General features: G+C 38.4%; 1 protein-coding gene across 1 annotated transcript in view; it reads left to right on the top strand.

Annotated features, from left to right (window-relative positions):
• Positions 1-16728, top strand: part of MYO16 (myosin XVI) — a 643638-nt gene that overhangs the window by 144181 nt on the left and 482729 nt on the right. Inside the window, exon 2 of the mRNA XM_053563761.1 lies at positions 11008-11271. Coding sequence (XP_053419736.1) covers positions 11046-11271 — 226 coding nt within the window. The 5' untranslated portion in view covers positions 11008-11045. The remainder of the gene's footprint in view (positions 1-11007; positions 11272-16728) is intronic.

Genomic DNA, 16728 nt, shown 5'->3' with positions numbered 1-16728 from the left:
TGACTGCAAATCTCTCTGCTGAAACTTTTCAAGCCAGAAGAGGATGGTCACTGACTTTTAATCTCCTAAAACAAAATAACTTTCAACCCCAGATCCTTTATCCAGCTAAACTGAGTTTCATTCATAATGGAGAAATTAAATACTTTAATGACATTTATATGTTGAAGAAATTTGCCATAATCAAACCAGTTCTTCAGGATATTCTCAGACCTATCCTCCATAATGACCAGCCCAATCCTCTACCACAAAAATAAACTCACTCGGAAACTGTTGATCAAAATCCAACTTCCACAGTGGTGAAAGGATTAAAAATGTTCACTGGACTTTTGAAAAACTCGATACCCAAGATTTTACCAGGCTCATCAATATTCTCCATTAATGTGAACAGCTTAAACTGTCCTCTAAAGAGGCACAGGTTAGCTGACTGGATACAAAACTTAGGCCAGATATTTGCTGCATACAAGAGTCACATCTTACCTTAAAAGATAAATATAGACTCAGGGTGGAAGGATGGTCGTCCATATTTCGAGCAAATGTAAGCCAGAAAAAAGCAGGCGTTGCAATTCTATTTGCGGACACAATAGGCTTTAAACCAACAAAAGTAAGGAAGGATAAGAATGGTCACTTCATATTTGTTAAGGGTAATACTCAATATGATGATATTTCAATTATAAATATTTATGCACCCAACCAGAATGCATCTCAATTTACAAGAGAAACTCTAACAGACATGAGCAACTTGATTTCCTGTAACTCCATAATAGTTGGAGATTTCAACACTCCTCTGGCAGTGTTGGATAGATACTCCAATAAGAAGCTGAGTAAAGAAATTTTAGATTTAAACCTAACCATCCAACCTTTGGATGTAGCAGACATCTACAGAACATTTCATCCCAACAAAACTGAATACACATACTTCTCATCAGCCCACAGAACATACTCCAAAATCGATCACATCTTAGGTCACAAGTCTAACCTCAGTAAATTTAAAGGAATAGAGATTATTCCTTGCATCCTCTTGGACCACCATGGAATAAAAGTTGAACTCAGTAAAACATGAACCTGCATACTCATACAAAAACATGGAAGTTAAATAACCTTATTCTGAATGATAGCTGAGTCAGAGATGAGATCAAGAAGGAAATTGCCAAATTTTTGGAATAAAATGACAATGAAGACACAAATTATCAGAAACTCTGGGACACCGCAAAGGCAGTCCTAAGAGGGAAATGTATAGCACTGCAAGCCTTTCTCAAGAGAATGGAAAGAGAGGAAATTAACAACTTAATGGGACACTTCAAGCAACTGGAAAAGGAAGAACATTCCAACCCCAAACCCAGTAGAAGAAAAGAAATAACCAAAATTAGAGCAGAATTAAATGAAATTGAAAACAAAGAATTAAACAACAGATCAATAAATCAAAAAGTTGGTTTTTTGAAAAGGTCAATAAAATAGATAAACCTTTGGCTAACCAAACCAGGAAAAAAGAGTAAAATCTCTAATTTCATCAATCAGAAACAACAAAGACGAAGAAACAACAGATCCCTCAGAAATTCAAAAAATCCTTAATGAATATTACAAGAAACTTTATTCTCAGAAATATGAAAATCTGAAGGAAATTGACCAATACTTGGAAGCACATCACCTTCCAAGACTTAGCCAGAAACAAGTGGAAATTTTGAACAGGCCAATATCAAGTTCTGAAATAGCATCAACTATACAAAACCTCTCTAAAAAGAAAAGCCCGGGACCAGATGGCTTCACGTCAGAATTCTACCAAATCTTTAAAGAGGAATTAGTACCTATATTACTCAATCGGTTCCAAATGTAGAAAAAGAAGGAAGGCTACCTAACACATTCTATGAAGCAAACATCACCCTGATCCCCAAACCAGGAAAAGACCCAACAAGAATAGAAAATTATAGACCAATATCACTAATGAATATATATGCAAAAATATTCAACAAGATCCTATCAAACAGAATCCAGCAACACATCAAACAAATTATATATCATGACCAAGTCGGTTTTATCCCAGGTTATCAAGGCTGGTTTAATAAACATAAATCTATAAGTATAATTCAGCACATAGACAAATTAGAAAACAAAGACCATATGATTCTCTCAATTGATGCAGAAAAAGCTTTTGATAATATCCAGCATCCCTTCATGATCAGAACACTTAAGAAAATTGGTATAGAAGGGACATTTCTTAAACTGATAGAGGTCATCTACAGTAAACCCACAGCCAATATTGTATTGAATGGAGTTAAATTGAAATCATTTCCACTCAGATCAGGAACCAGACAAGGCTGCCCATTGTCTCCACTGCTCTTTAACAATGTAATGGAAGTTTTAACCATTGCAATTAGGGAAGAAAAGGCAATTAAGGGTATCCATATAGGGTGAGAAGAGATCAAACTTTCACTCTTCACAGATGATATGATTGTATATCTGGAAAACCCAGAATTCTACTACAAAATTTTTAGAAGTGATCAAGGAATACAGCAGCATCTCAGGTTACAAAATCAACATTCATAAATCGGTAGCCTTTATATATACCAACAATAGTCAAGGTGAAAAAACAGTTAAAGACACTATTCTGTTCATAGTAGTGCCAAAAAAGATGAAATATTTGGGAGTTTATCTAACAAAGGACGTGAAAGATCTCTATAAAGAGAACTATGAAACTCTAAGAAAAGAAATAGCTGAGAACGTTAACAAATGGAAAAACATACCATGCTCATGGCTGGGAAGAATCAACATTGTTAAAATGTCCATACTACCCAAAGCAATATACAATTTTAATGCAATCCCTAGTAAAGCTCCACTGTCATACTTTAAAGATCTTGAAAAAACAATACTTCGTTTTATATGGAATCAGAAAAAACCTTGAATAGCCAAGACATTACTCAGAAATAAAAACAAAGCAGGAGGAATTGCTAGACCTCAGACTATAGTATAAATCAATAGTGATCAAAACAGCATGGTACTGGCACAAAAACAGAAAAGTAGATGTCTGGAACAGAATAGAGAACCTAGAGATGAACCCAGCTACTTACTGTTATTTGATCTTAGACAAGACAATTAAAAACATTCAGTGGGGGAAAGATTCCCTATTTAACAAATGGTGCTGGGTGAACTGGCTGGCAACCTGTAGAAGACTAAAACTGGACCCACACCTTTCACCATTAACTAAGATAGACTTTCACTGGACTAAAGATTTAAAATTAAGACATGAAACTATAAAAATATTAGAAGAGTGTGCAGGAAAAACCCTTGAAGAAATCGGTCTGGGAGAGTATTTTATGAGGAAGAATCCCCGGGCAATTGAAGCAGCTTCAAAAATACACTACTGGGACCTGATCAAACTAAAAAGCTTCTGCACAGCCAAGGACACAGTAAGTAAAGAAAGCAGACAGCCCTTGGAATGGGAGAAGATATTTGCAGGTTATGTCTCCAACAAAGGTTTAATAACCAGAATCCACAGAGAACTCAAATGTATAAGCAAGAAAAGAACAAGTGATCCCATCGCAGGCTGAGCAAGGGCCTTGAAGAGAAACTTCTCTGAAGAAGATGAGTGTACGGCCTACAGACATATAAAAAAAAATGCTCATCATCTTTAATCATCAGAGAAATGCAAATCAAAAGTACTTTGAGATACCATCTAACTCCAGTAAGATTAGCCCATATCACAAAATCCCAAGACCAGAGATGTTGGCGTGGATGTGGAGAAAAGGGAACACTTGTACATTGCTGGTGGGAATGCAAATTAATACATTCCTTTTGGAAAGATGGTTGAAGAACACTTAGAGATCTAAAAATAGATCTACCATTCAATCCTATAATTCCTCTACTAGGTATACACTCAGAAGACCCAAAATCACATTATAACAAAGATATTTGCACCAGAATGTTTACTGCAGCCCAATTCACAATTGCTAAGTCATGAAAAAAACCCAAGTGCCCATCGATCCACGAATGGATTAATAAATTGTGGTATATGTACACCATGGAATATTATGCAGCCTTAAAGAAAGATGGAGACTTTACCTCTTTCATGTTTACATGGATGGAGCTGGAACATATTCTTGTTAGTAAAGTATCTCAAGAGTGGAAGAAAAAGTATCCAATGTACTCAGCCCTACTATGAAACTAATGTATGGCTTTCATATGAAAGCTATAACCCAGCTATAACCTAAGAATATGGGGAAGCAGGAGAGAGATGGGAGGGAGGGGGGAGGATGGATAGAGGGAGGGTGATTGGTGGGATTACACCTGCGGTGCATCTTACAAGGGTACATGTGAAACTTAGTAAATGTAGAATATAATTGTCTTAACACAATAACTAAGAAAATGCCAGGAAGACTATGTTAACCAGTGTGATGAAAATGTGTCAAACTGTTTATAAAACCAGTGTATGGTGCCCCATGATTGTATTAATATACATAGCTATGATTTAATATTAATAATAAATAAATAAATAAATAAAACATGAGACCAGGAAAAAAAAAAGACTGACTTAGCTTAGAATTATTACCAGTTAAAACCAAAGAAAATTGTTTTGCTCTGCTACTTACTCATCACAGTAGAAACAGTACGCTCTGGTTTTGAAATTGGAGCAGAGTAAGGAGTGAGAAACAAAGACTTAAATGAATAACTTTAGGTTAATATAACACTTTGGCTTGACTACCCCTGATTCCTATTTGGGAGCGTTTGGGACTTTTTCTGTACTGTTTCTGGAATGCCAAAAGGTCGGACATTGCAAGGGTGTTTTTTTGTTTTGCTTTGTTTTTATGAACTTTTAAAACTTTAGAACATTTTAAATTTAAAGAAAACTTGCAAAGTTAGTATCGGGAGTGCCTGTATACCACCCACGCAGTTTCCCCTATTAATATCTTACACTAGTATGTTCACCTCACTCAGATTTTCTTTATTCCTACCTAATGTCTTATTTTTATTTTTAAAATGTTTTTCTTTTTTTTTTCCAATGTATTTTTTTTTTCTGTTTCAGGATCCCATCCAGAATACCATGTTACATTTGGTTGTCACAGCTCCCTAGGCTCATGTTGGCTGTGGTGGTTTCTCAGACTTACCTTGTTTTCTCATACCTTGACAGGTTTGAGGAGTACTGGCCAAGTATTTTATAGAATATCCCTCTATTTTCATTTCTTAGAATTTTTTTTTCACAATTTTGCTGAGGATCTGGTATTTTTGGAAGACAATCTTAGAAGTAAAGTACCATTTTCATCACATTATACCCAGAGAACATACTATAAATTTGAATTATCATTGTTGATGTTAATCTTGATCACCTGGCTGAGACCCCTTCTCAGACTTCTCCACAGGTTACCTATTCTTTTCTTTTCTTTTTTTAATTTCTATACTATATATTTTTGGAAGGAAGTCCCTATATGGCTTAAGGTACACATAAGAAAGGAGGATTATGCTCTACCTCCTCAAGAGTGGAGTATCTTTATAAATTATTCTTCTGTATGGGAGAGCTGTCTCTCCACCACCCATTTACTTATTTATTTACTCATTTAAAATATCTGTATGGGCTCAGAAATATTTGTTTTGTATTTTGGATGATAATCCAATATTGTCTTATTTACTAAAGGTTTAGTGGATTTCTTAGGCTATTATTGCATACTCATCTTTTTAAAAAGTTGTTTGGTTTTGTTTTTGAGGCTGGGTCTCACTCTGCTACCCAGGCTAGGGTGTGGTGATGTCATCATAGATGACTACAATTTCAAATTTCCAGATTCAAGCAATTCTCCCACCACAGACTCTTCAGCAACTGGGATTACAGGCTTGTGCCACCATGTCCCACTAATTTGTTTTTTTTTTTTTTTTTTTTTTGTAGAGACAGGGTCTCATTGTGTGGATCAGGTCGGTCTCAAACTCCTGGCTTCAAGTGATCCTCTTGCCTTAGCTTCCCAAAGTGTCAGCAATACCGGACTAAACTAACATGTCCAGCCTTGTAGTAATCTTTTCAATATTCCTTCCAAATATAATTATACCACTCATGTATCCTAAAACAAACAAACAAACAAAAATAAAAACAAACAAAATGGTGATACAGATTTTTTTTCCTCAATGACTGGTTCTGAAGTTCTATTATTTCTACAAGTTTTTTCTTTTGTAAACCATGCTTTATTTAGAATTGGCTTTTTAAGTTTCTGAACATGTTAGGAGATACAGTTCCATTTCTGTAGTTGATATCCATTTTCAATTATGTTAAGGAAATTCTTGTGTAAATTTAGTCTGTCAGTATTTGTTGAGATTTGCTTTGCTTTGTGGACTAAGACAGAAGTCAACTTCATAAATAATTTATAAATTCTTGAAAAAGAAATGTGTGCCCTGAAAATTGGGTGCCAGTTTTTATAAATGTTCTTAACATCAGATCTTCTATGTTCCTAGTAATGTTTTGGCTCCTTAATCTGGCATTCACAAAGAGGTGTGTGTAAAACCTTGAACACTGATTGTGCCATGACCATATGAAGATGATCCTTTTATTTGAAATAAGGCATTTCTGTTAGCCGTACAGCAGAATTATTTCAAAAGTTCATTTTTTCTTTTAGTTCTTTTTCTCTTTAATTTTATTCTTTATATTTTCTGGTTTGCTATAATGTCCTAAGGTCATGACACAGGATATGGGGCCATACAAATCAAGGCGTGGGGCATACTGGTTTTCTTTACTAGATGTTGTGTTTATTATCTGCCTTGTCCTCTCTGTATTTTGTGTTCTGCCATTCAGGTTTAGTCAGAGGTAGAGGCACATTCACTTCTGGCTGTAAATTTCAAGACGGCCAAATATTTAGGACCTCTCGATGGCCTCCCTAAAAAAAGAGTAACACTAGGAACAAGAGAATCCAATACAAGCATGCCCTTGATTATGCTGCCAGATAATTCTGTACAGAAGGACACGGATGAGAGCCCAGGGTTGTCTTGCATGTCTGTAAGAGCAGAAGTAATAAGAATGTATCTGCCATGTGCTGAGTGCTGGGTTAGGTCCTATTGATCATCTAATAATGCAATCCACAGCGTCACTCAACAACAAAACAACAACAAAACTGCTGAATGCCTATTGTTCAGGATGCTAAGAATAAGCCATGGATAAAACAGCTCAAGTTCCTGCCTTCACAAGGCTTATAGACAAATAAGAAAATATATGGTGTAAGTATTTAAGTAAATAGATTAGTATTGGTATAAGTCTAATATGTGATCTAAGAATAGTAACTGACATTGTAGAAGTGTATGTTAGAGTGATAAATACCAAGGAGAAAAATAAAGCAAGAAAGCAAAGAATAGGTTGGGAAGTTTATTTCAGGGAATATTTACAAATATAAAGTGACCTTTGAAAGTCTTATGAAAGGGGATTTCAGTGATGAATTGGAGTCAGGGAGGGTGCTGACCATGGTCTTCAGCTGTGGCAGGGGTGAGTGTGTCATGCAAAAGGAACAGTAAATATAATGGCCTTGTATCTGGAACACTCCTGCTCATTGGAGAACCAATTAGAAAATAAAAATGGGCACATTTTGGAGTGCTCAGTAGGGCAGAACCCTGCTCTTGGGTTTCTTTGAATACTGCATGGAGCACTGGGACATGGGGCCTGGAAATGTTATTGCTGTGATAACAATTACAGTTCATTGATTGCTTACCCTGTGCTAGCCTCTTTCCCAACTATCTCCTATTTATTAAATATCTCAGCAACTTGACTTATTCATGCCCTTTAAAGAAGTTTTATGAAAATCTTTGCTTAAAATCCCAGCAAAGCAGCATATCTAAGGGTAAAAACCAAGTGTGATTTTCATTTCTCCAGGCTGTCCACTCTTTGACATTACGTTCTACAAGTGAATAAGATGACGGTTAAGAATTTTAAAGTACGGGAGTTACTTCTATGCTTCCTACAGTACTCAAACTACTAATACAGCTTGGTTAAATCTGTTGAACATCTTGGGCAAAGATGATTCTATCTTTAGTTATTTACCATTGAGAGGTGAGTCACACTGCTGTCTGCTGCACACATGGATGTAATTCCTTAATAAGCATAAAAGGCTGAATTCTCCCAGGCTGTGGAGATGATGAGGGTTCTGAACCCTGCTGCACTGGCTCCCAAGAGCCAGTCATGCACGGATGTTCCCATCACATTGGTAACGAGCAATTGGCCATGCTAGAAGTCCTTGCAAAGTAAAATTAGACCAATGCTATAAAGCAAGATTCTATTCCTACCACACCAGAGTTGGTTTGTCCCAGGCCTGGAAGCAAAAAAGGAAAAAAATAGTCTATGAGTACTAATATGTGGAGGAAGAAGAAGGGAAGCTGGCTTTGTGGAGAGCTAGTCAGTTTCTGCCACAGCAAGGAGAGGGTGCTTTTTGCTGCTTGTGTCTTTGAAATACTCATTAATTCATGTGTGATTGTGAGAATGAGGTCTTGTGCAATATGGAAGTTGTGTTAGTTCATTCGTGTATTGCCCTAGGCAAATAAAACAAGAAGTACAGTCTTTATTAGAGTAAATCTTTAAGTTTGGTTGCTGCCAGACAGCACCCCGTCCCTCATTGTGCAAGGATTACCATTGTGAGCCTGAACCCAGGACTCCTGTCTGAGAGGTGCACACCCACGGCCAGCTCAGAGTCATGAGCATCCTCCTCCTGCCAGGAATGTCAATATTGTCACCTGAGAGTTAATCACTGTCATTCTTAGTGTTCCATGAATTTTAAGTAGACTGCTTCACGCCTATGTGTCTCTCGGTCTGTCATTCTCACTGTGTTGTCATACAGATTGATAGACATAGCTGATTGATGACATAGCTGATTGATGACATAGCTGATCTACTTGTAATTAGATTTTTTTAAGTCATGAAAACCAATAAATTCTCAGGTAATAGAAGAATCAGTTTGTAGACTATTTAAAATCAAAACATGGAGAATTATTTAACAAGAAAATACATTAAAAATCAATATTTGATACATTGATGGATTTGAAATTTAACAACCATGGTGTTTTATTTTTCCAAATCCTAAGGGAGAATAAGAAAACTAATTTAACAGCAACCCTTGACACTACTTTTTGACAGCCGTGTGAGATTACTCAATGAGTCAGGAGTTGTCACAGCAGATCTTTAAAAAAGTTAATTGAAAATTTCACCAGGAGAACCCTCTTAAGAGTTAAAAACTTGGGCACTGCTGTGTTTATTAGATTATCCTTAACTGTCAGCTGCCTGCACATTACACTCTACAATGTTGTTTTGTGCCTTTAGGACTGTGTGTGTGTGTGTGTGTGTGTGTGTGTGTGTGGCTCTGATGAGTCCCTGGGCACCTGATGACAAGCCAGGAAAGTCACAGAAGTCAAAGTGTCATGAGCATCAAAGTCAGTAAATCAAACCCAGTACAGTTTTCTAAATAGATTTGAAGGCAAAAGACATTTCTTGTTTATTAATGAGCTCTCTCAGTCATGGCTGAGACCAGTGACCAGGGCTGTTATCATATATACATACTCCAGAGCAGTTTATTATTATTTCAGAGCTGCTGTTGTGTATTTGTATTTAGGTCATTGGAAAGGGCCTGTAGCAAGTCGATACCTGTAACATTACCTTTACAGATACTTATGAGGTGGTCTATAAAAACTTAATTCTAAAATGTATAATTTTTGTCAAATGTAAATAAATGAAAACAACGTTCCCCAACACTGGGGAACACTTTCTTCTTCCCTGTTATGTCAAAGCACAAACCTATCAAACACCTGGCTTTAGAGAATCACTGTGTTGTTTTATTTTATTCTTGGGCCTTTATGGAATATTACTTGCTTCTGTTATATAATCATGTCTTTGGTTTTGAACAAGTCATAGCCCCTCTAAACTTCATTTTCTTTATCTGCAAAGCAGGGATGGTCAAGCCAGTGCACCTGGTGAGAATAAAGACTTGCAGAGTGTCAAAAGAAACAGAAATGGAAACAGCATTATGATCGCATTGCCCTTTGCTCCTTCAGAGGAATGGGGGACCAACCCGCAATGCTCAGATACTCAGAATAGAATCTCCTCAGTTAAAGCATCTGATCCACCACATTTTGTGCAACTATAGTTGCTTTAACTTTTTGGGACCCATGTCATACATATCGTATGAACGTATGAACACTTACCCTGAATCTTACTTGTGAGCCAGGTTCTAGAATTTTTAGTGCTTTCCCATTACTTTTCTGGCAATAGCAAAATTTTAACCTGATAGTAAATATAAGTATTTGTACAATTCTATTACAGGTGTTTTAAGTGGTGTTTGTAAGAAATGGCATCTTGAAAGAAAGTGAATATTGTCAATTTCAGAACAGGAAATTCAATTTGTTAATATAGAAGTAAAACAAAGACCACAGAACCACAAGTCTATGATTTTAAGTTGCCAAAAAAAATCTCTGTGCCTTCTCTTAATCTTTGTACTTATAGTTTTAGGTCTTGGAAATGAATGTCACTGATCATGAAGAAAAGGATACAAAAATAAACTGGTAAAAAATGACCACTGTATCATGTAAATAAGTGACAGCATGCATATATTTATTACCTTAAATTAACAGAGTCATGATTAGCCCACATGCTACGTAAAAATAACTACCTTAGGGTGTTGTGGCAAAGGTGGAATGACTTTCTGCCAAAGATCGAAGTGTGAAGTTTAGTTAGAATTATTCAATTTGACAGGAGTTTAACACAAAGCTAAGCTACTTAGGCCTTGGGTGTGGATTAAAGCAATAGGATTGTTGGTAGTTACGTTGCACGAAACTACGTATCTGTAACTAATTCAACCATTTGTTTTATTCTCATGAAGTTTAGAGTAGGACATCAACTCTGTGTTTCCCCCAGTCTGTGAAAGGCTTTTGTACCCGTATTTGTACAACAAATGCAAGGAGAACAGAACGAGTTTGTGACTTGGCTGAGGGGTGACTCCAGTCACGCATCCTTGTGCGCTGCTACACGGGTTGCACGGAGCGCTCTGGTGACTTTCCCCTGCTCTTTTCCAGGTTGCTTTCAGCTATGTAACGTGTTCCGATCCCATGAAATGGAAATCGACCAGTGCCTGCTGGAGTCGCTGCCCCTGGGCCAGCGGCAGCGGCTGGTGAAGCGCATGCGCGGCGAGCAAGTCAAAGCCTACTACGAGCGCGAGAGGGCGCTCCCGAGACACGAGGCGCTGCTGCGCAGGCGCAGGCCCGCCCGGAGCCCGCGAGTGCGCTTCAGCCGGGCAGACATGATTCAGGACGCCATCATCCACCGCCACGACAAAGAAGGTACGGGCGGAACAGACAAGGGCTGCTGGGATTTCTTTCTCTTTCTTTCTTTTTTTTTGAGACAGAGGCCCACGGTGTCACCCTTGGTAGAGTGCTGTGGCGTCACTTGGGCTTAAACGATTCTCTTGCCTCAGCCTCCCGAGTAGCTGGGACTACAGGCGCCCGCCACACCCCCCGGTTATTTTATTTTTGTTGCAGAAGTTGTCCCTGTTGTCCAGCCGGCCCGGGCCGGTTTCGAACCCACCAGCCTCAGCGTCTGCGGCAGACGCCCTGGTCACCCAGCTACAGGCGCCGCCCCCTGGTGTGACTTCTATAGTTTGTTTTTGGTGGTTTGCTGTGTTGCTATGGGGAAATGGGATAAAATTCCCTTTACCAGTGGTGGTCTTTTAATTGTATGAAGTATTTAAGGAAAAAAAAAGACTCTTTCCAAAGAACTTCACTAAAAGTTCCAACTCTTCTAGTAAAGATGAAAAATAAAATGTGAAATTTTGGTGAAATTATTATATTTGTTTCTCTTAAGAATCTCATCTGAAAAGCAGGTGATGTTCTTCCAGATTGTTAATGGAAATTTTTAACAATGAATTTTTGATGATGATACTGGACTACCAAATGCATTTAAGAAGTAAAACTCACTTCTCCTGCTCAAATGCTCAGGATGTGAGTCATTTTTTTAATCCCTTAAAGTTGGCTGACTTGTATTATTGTATTTCTAAGACTATCAAATCCAAATCTCAATTATCGTCACAAGATTATTAAATTTTTATCTTTTCATGTGTTTTTATGTGTGATTAAAAAAATATATATATATATAATCTACTTCCCCAACTTCTAGTGTGAGAGAAACAGTCTTCTCTGGGTATACACAGAGAAGACTTCAAAGAAACAGATATAAATCAATTTATCTTGATTTGCTGTAAAACCAATGGTTGAAATAATCAAAAATATTATTCTTCACAACCTATTGTCCACATTTAGAAATCTAAAACAATCTGAAACCAATTTTTTTTTTTGTAGTTTATTTAGTATTAAAACTTTCTCTCTTTATATTTTTGGACTTGTTCAGTTTGGGAAAATAATCAATTTATTGGCATATATATTTCCAAGGCTTTCAAATAGTGACTGTGGATCTGCATCTTAGAAAACTGACATCACATTATACACAATAATAAGCGATATTTAATAAAAAGACACGTCATTTTCACAGTTTTGTGTGGGTTTATTGGTTAAACTCGAGTATTCTGAGAAGTTCTGATACTTTTTTCATGGGTGGCAACGATAGCAGACAATCTCTGAGCTGGAACGTACCTAAGAGATCATCTGGTCCAATACACTTGCTTCACCATGAAGGAACTGAAGCTCAGACTCTGGGTCACAACCCCCAGGCTGTCTGTCACACTTGCACCTCCATTTAATTCTTCTTTTCTCACTTGTATTTATTCCCTTAACGGCCACTTCCTCTGTGACTCTGTAAGTACATCAACTGCAGGGACAGTGTCCACTGGGTTCTCTACTCCTTCCTACCCATCTTAGACCTTCCAGCAGTGTCCAGGAAATGAGAGTGAAGCCATCTTTACCAGCTCCCAAGACAACAGCTGTCACAGCAAACGTAAATGGGAAAAGCTAAATTATGAATTTGTGTATTTAATGAATACACAAAAATGTATTGGGAAAGTTATTAAGTTTCTTAGGAAACATGTCTGCGGTACAAAATAATGTCTAAGGGTTAAAAGGAAATTTGAAGTAGTGAAGTAATGAAGCTAGAGACCAAGAGGCAGCTAGTTTATAAATTATAATGCATTCTCCCAAATATTTTAATGTCCTAAGAAGGGCGTTGATGTGCTAGACATGGCTTCTAGTAAAGTTTAGTCAGGGGTGTTTATCCATAGGCTAAGTTACGGTGATGCTGAGAGCTGGAAGCAAACACACCATTGAAGAAGCTACTGACAAAATTTCAGTGCAAGAAGAGAGAGTAGGGCTGGGATCATTGCACTGGTAAAAGGAACAAAAGAACAGACCCGAGAGTCGTCATCCATGGAAACAGTGCATGATTATGCCAAATACTGACTGAGGCTATGTTATGTGAAAGAAGACTGTGGATGAAGCAGACAAAATCTCCAGCTCGCCCATGCCTGTCTGTCCAATGTGGGTGACTGACAGGTAAATACATGGAGAATGTAAGTGCTCAGGAAACCACTGGAAGGCGATGGGGGTTAATCTCATGGGTGTCTGCGGTGAACACGTCAGCTGGGCACAGAGGCCTGAGGGAGGACCCTGCCAGCCTGCTGGAGCAACAGCAAGACATCCAGCATTGGGGGAGAAGGAGGACAGAGGCCCTAGTGGCTACACCTGGGTGGTCACACACAAAGCTGTTTCTGCGCCGTTGGGCAGCTCTGACACCACTGAGGGTTTTGAGCAGAAGAAAGAGCTGAGAGCATTTACAACGTTCCAGGATCAACCTGGCTGCTGTGTTGGCCTCGATGAAGGTTTTCCAGGGCAAAAGCGGCATGCTGGTTAGGTCTCTCAGGAAGCTGAGCAAGAGATGGAGGCAGCCTAGAGCAAAATGGAGCAAGGGTGTGGCGAGAAATAGTCAATTTTTTGATACATTTTTGGGCAGAGCGGACAGGAAATGCTGATTGATTGGCTAGGGAGTATGCTTATTTTCTGCTGCTGACCAGAGATTATCACAAATTTAGTAAATGAAAAAACACTGTAAGTGTATTACTTTAAAGTTCTGTGGGTCAGAAATCAGGCCTGAGTCTCACGGAAATGCAATTGGGGTCTCATCAGAACTGCCTTTGATGTTTCCAGCTTCTAGTGGCCACCTGCATTTCTGGACCACAGTTCCCTTCTCTAACTTCAGAGTCAGCCGAGATGGACACGGAGCAGGGACAGTGCTTATTCTCATGCTTTAAGTGTTGCTGTTCCTTTCTTTGTCCTTGTGCCCTGACAGAATCTTCTGCCTTTCCTCTTCTACTTTCAGGGGCCCATATGATTGCACTGGGCTTGCCAGAGTAACCTCCTTAATCGGAGGTCAGTTCATGAGCAAACATGATTCCCTTTCCCCTGATAATGTAACACATTCATGGGATGACACCAAAGGACAAAGTTATGGGGCCATAATCTTACCTATGCCAGACAGTGAGAGATTGGAAGATAACATGAATTTTTTTTTTTTTGTTTTTTTTGGCTCTGCAGTGCACTGGGAATGTCTCTGGGAGCTGAGAATAAGAGAGGCGGTGTCATGTCTGCTGGATATATACATATCCCAAAAAGGGGTAAAATGACTTAGGGAATAAGATTAGATAAAACTATAGGAAATCCAAGGACTGAGTCCTGAGGAATTTCAGTATTATGAATTCAGGGAAATGAGGTAGAGCCATATGGAGCACCCAGGAGGAAAGCAGGGGAGGGGAAGTGACCAGAAATTTTCCAGGGAGAGAGGTTGATCTTGGGGACAGAGTTTGATCTGGAGAAGAGAGGCTGATCTCGGAAGAGAGATAGATCTTGGAGAATCAAGTTGATCTTAAGGGAGAGGTTGATCTTGGGGAGAGATGTAGATCTCAGGAAAGATGTTGGTCTCAGGAGAAAGGTTTGTCTCAAGGAGAGAGGTTGATATCAGGGAAGAGATGGATCTCAGGTACAGAGGTTGGTATCATGGAAGAGGTTAATCACAGGTAGAGAGGTTGGTCTCAAGGAGAGAGGTTAATCTCTGCCAGATGCTGCTCTGCCAAGTGGGAGAATTGACCATGGCATTTAGAAGTATGGAGTGTAGTAATTTAGTGAATTGTTGAGAGCAAAAACTTCATGGATTGGGTTCCAAATGGAGTGAGAAAAAAATGGAAACAGAAAATATAAAAAACTTTTGAAAGGAGATTTCTATGAAGGGGATAAACAGGAAGATTACTGTAGAGGGAAGATGAATTAAGAGGTTTTTTTTTAATGATGGGAGAAATAACAGCAAGTGTGTACTGCTGGGGTCCCGCCCCATTCTGCCTGCACGTACTCTGACAAAAATGATTTGAGAAAGGAGAGCTGGTGATGCTGGGGTAATGGAGAAAGCTTGAGGGAGCACGTCCTGTGCCACAGTGAGACCTGGGCAGAACGGAAAGGTTTGACTTCAGCTCAGATGACCTTTGGCAGTTGTTTCAGACCTGGCTGCACAGAAGAATCACCTGGGGAGATGTTATTTTTCATGCCAGTATTCAAGACCTACCCATAAAGATGTGTACGTGAAGTGGGTTCCAGACGATTTTCAGAGATGCCTGGGAGACTGTGGGGCACAGGGAGTTGAGGACCTCTTGTCTGAGGAACGCGAGATGTGCTAAAGGCTTGTGTGATTCTCTTCCTGGGTCCAAAACTCATTAAACTACACCTGTTGGCTAAGACTGAGGGGCCTGCAAGTAAAGCAAAGGGGGAAATGTGTGAGGGTGAGAATAAATGGATCAGAAAATGCATTATAAAATGTAATAGAACTTATAAAAATAGATACAAAAATAAGAGTTAAAAAAAAGGATCAAATACGATCCAAGTGTTTCCGAAGGGGTTTGGCATGGCCTCTCCATTTCTTTGTCCTTATCCTTAACTATTTCACATCGTATCGTGAAATTTTCTGTACTTTTTGGAGTACAGAAATTTGCCTTCACAGAAATTATTCTACATGTATACACTGACACCATTTGCTAGGATATAACATAATCTTACCAATAGTCACTCAGTCTTTCTTGGCTAATTAAATACTTTTGATAACCACAAAGTTATCAAGGACTTGGTTGCACATAATTTCTAGAACCCTGAATGAATGAACACATTATGTAGAGCAGGTTGTTTACATGTCAGTGTTGGTGCAAGGGTGCTGAAATCCAAGTAATCAGTCACATTGATTTTTCAGTTCTAAAGAGCAAAGAGTAATTTTTATTTAATAATCCATGATTAACTTTGTGTCAGATTTTTATTGAAGAAACTGCTTTTAGTGTGTTTGTTTTTTGAGTGGCAATGAAGAAAAAGGACTGGACAGGAAAGTTCCACGTTTTTCTTGGTGTAATGACCAATTTAGTGGTAGAAACAACAGTAATCAGAAAAAATAAACACCCACACAAGAGTGATACACATAAACACAGTGTTGTTTGCATGTTCAAGTGAATACAGGACTGTAATAAATGCTTCCCACACACCATCATGTTTATTCTCCATGAAAAAACATAACACAAAGAAATTTCTAAAGATGTTGAAGGAAAATGTCCTCAGAAAGGCAACCTGCATAACTTTATCATTTGCAGGAAATAGTCCCCATTACTAATGGGAGCACAGGAGGCAGACAGGAAGGTTAGTGTTAGCATCTGATGATGAAGTGGCTAAATAACTCCCAGAGCTGAACAGAAGTTTTAATTTCTGACAATTATTAAGACCTCATATATTATTGTGCTATAAAAACTATAATTTCTATCCATAGACAGTGGC

This window comes from Nycticebus coucang, chromosome 15, assembly GCF_027406575.1.
Source record: "Nycticebus coucang isolate mNycCou1 chromosome 15, mNycCou1.pri, whole genome shotgun sequence".
Classification (NCBI taxonomy): Eukaryota; Metazoa; Chordata; class Mammalia; order Primates; family Lorisidae; genus Nycticebus; species Nycticebus coucang.
Note: the sequence above shows the minus strand (reverse complement) of the source record. Positions and strands in the feature narration are given on the sequence as shown.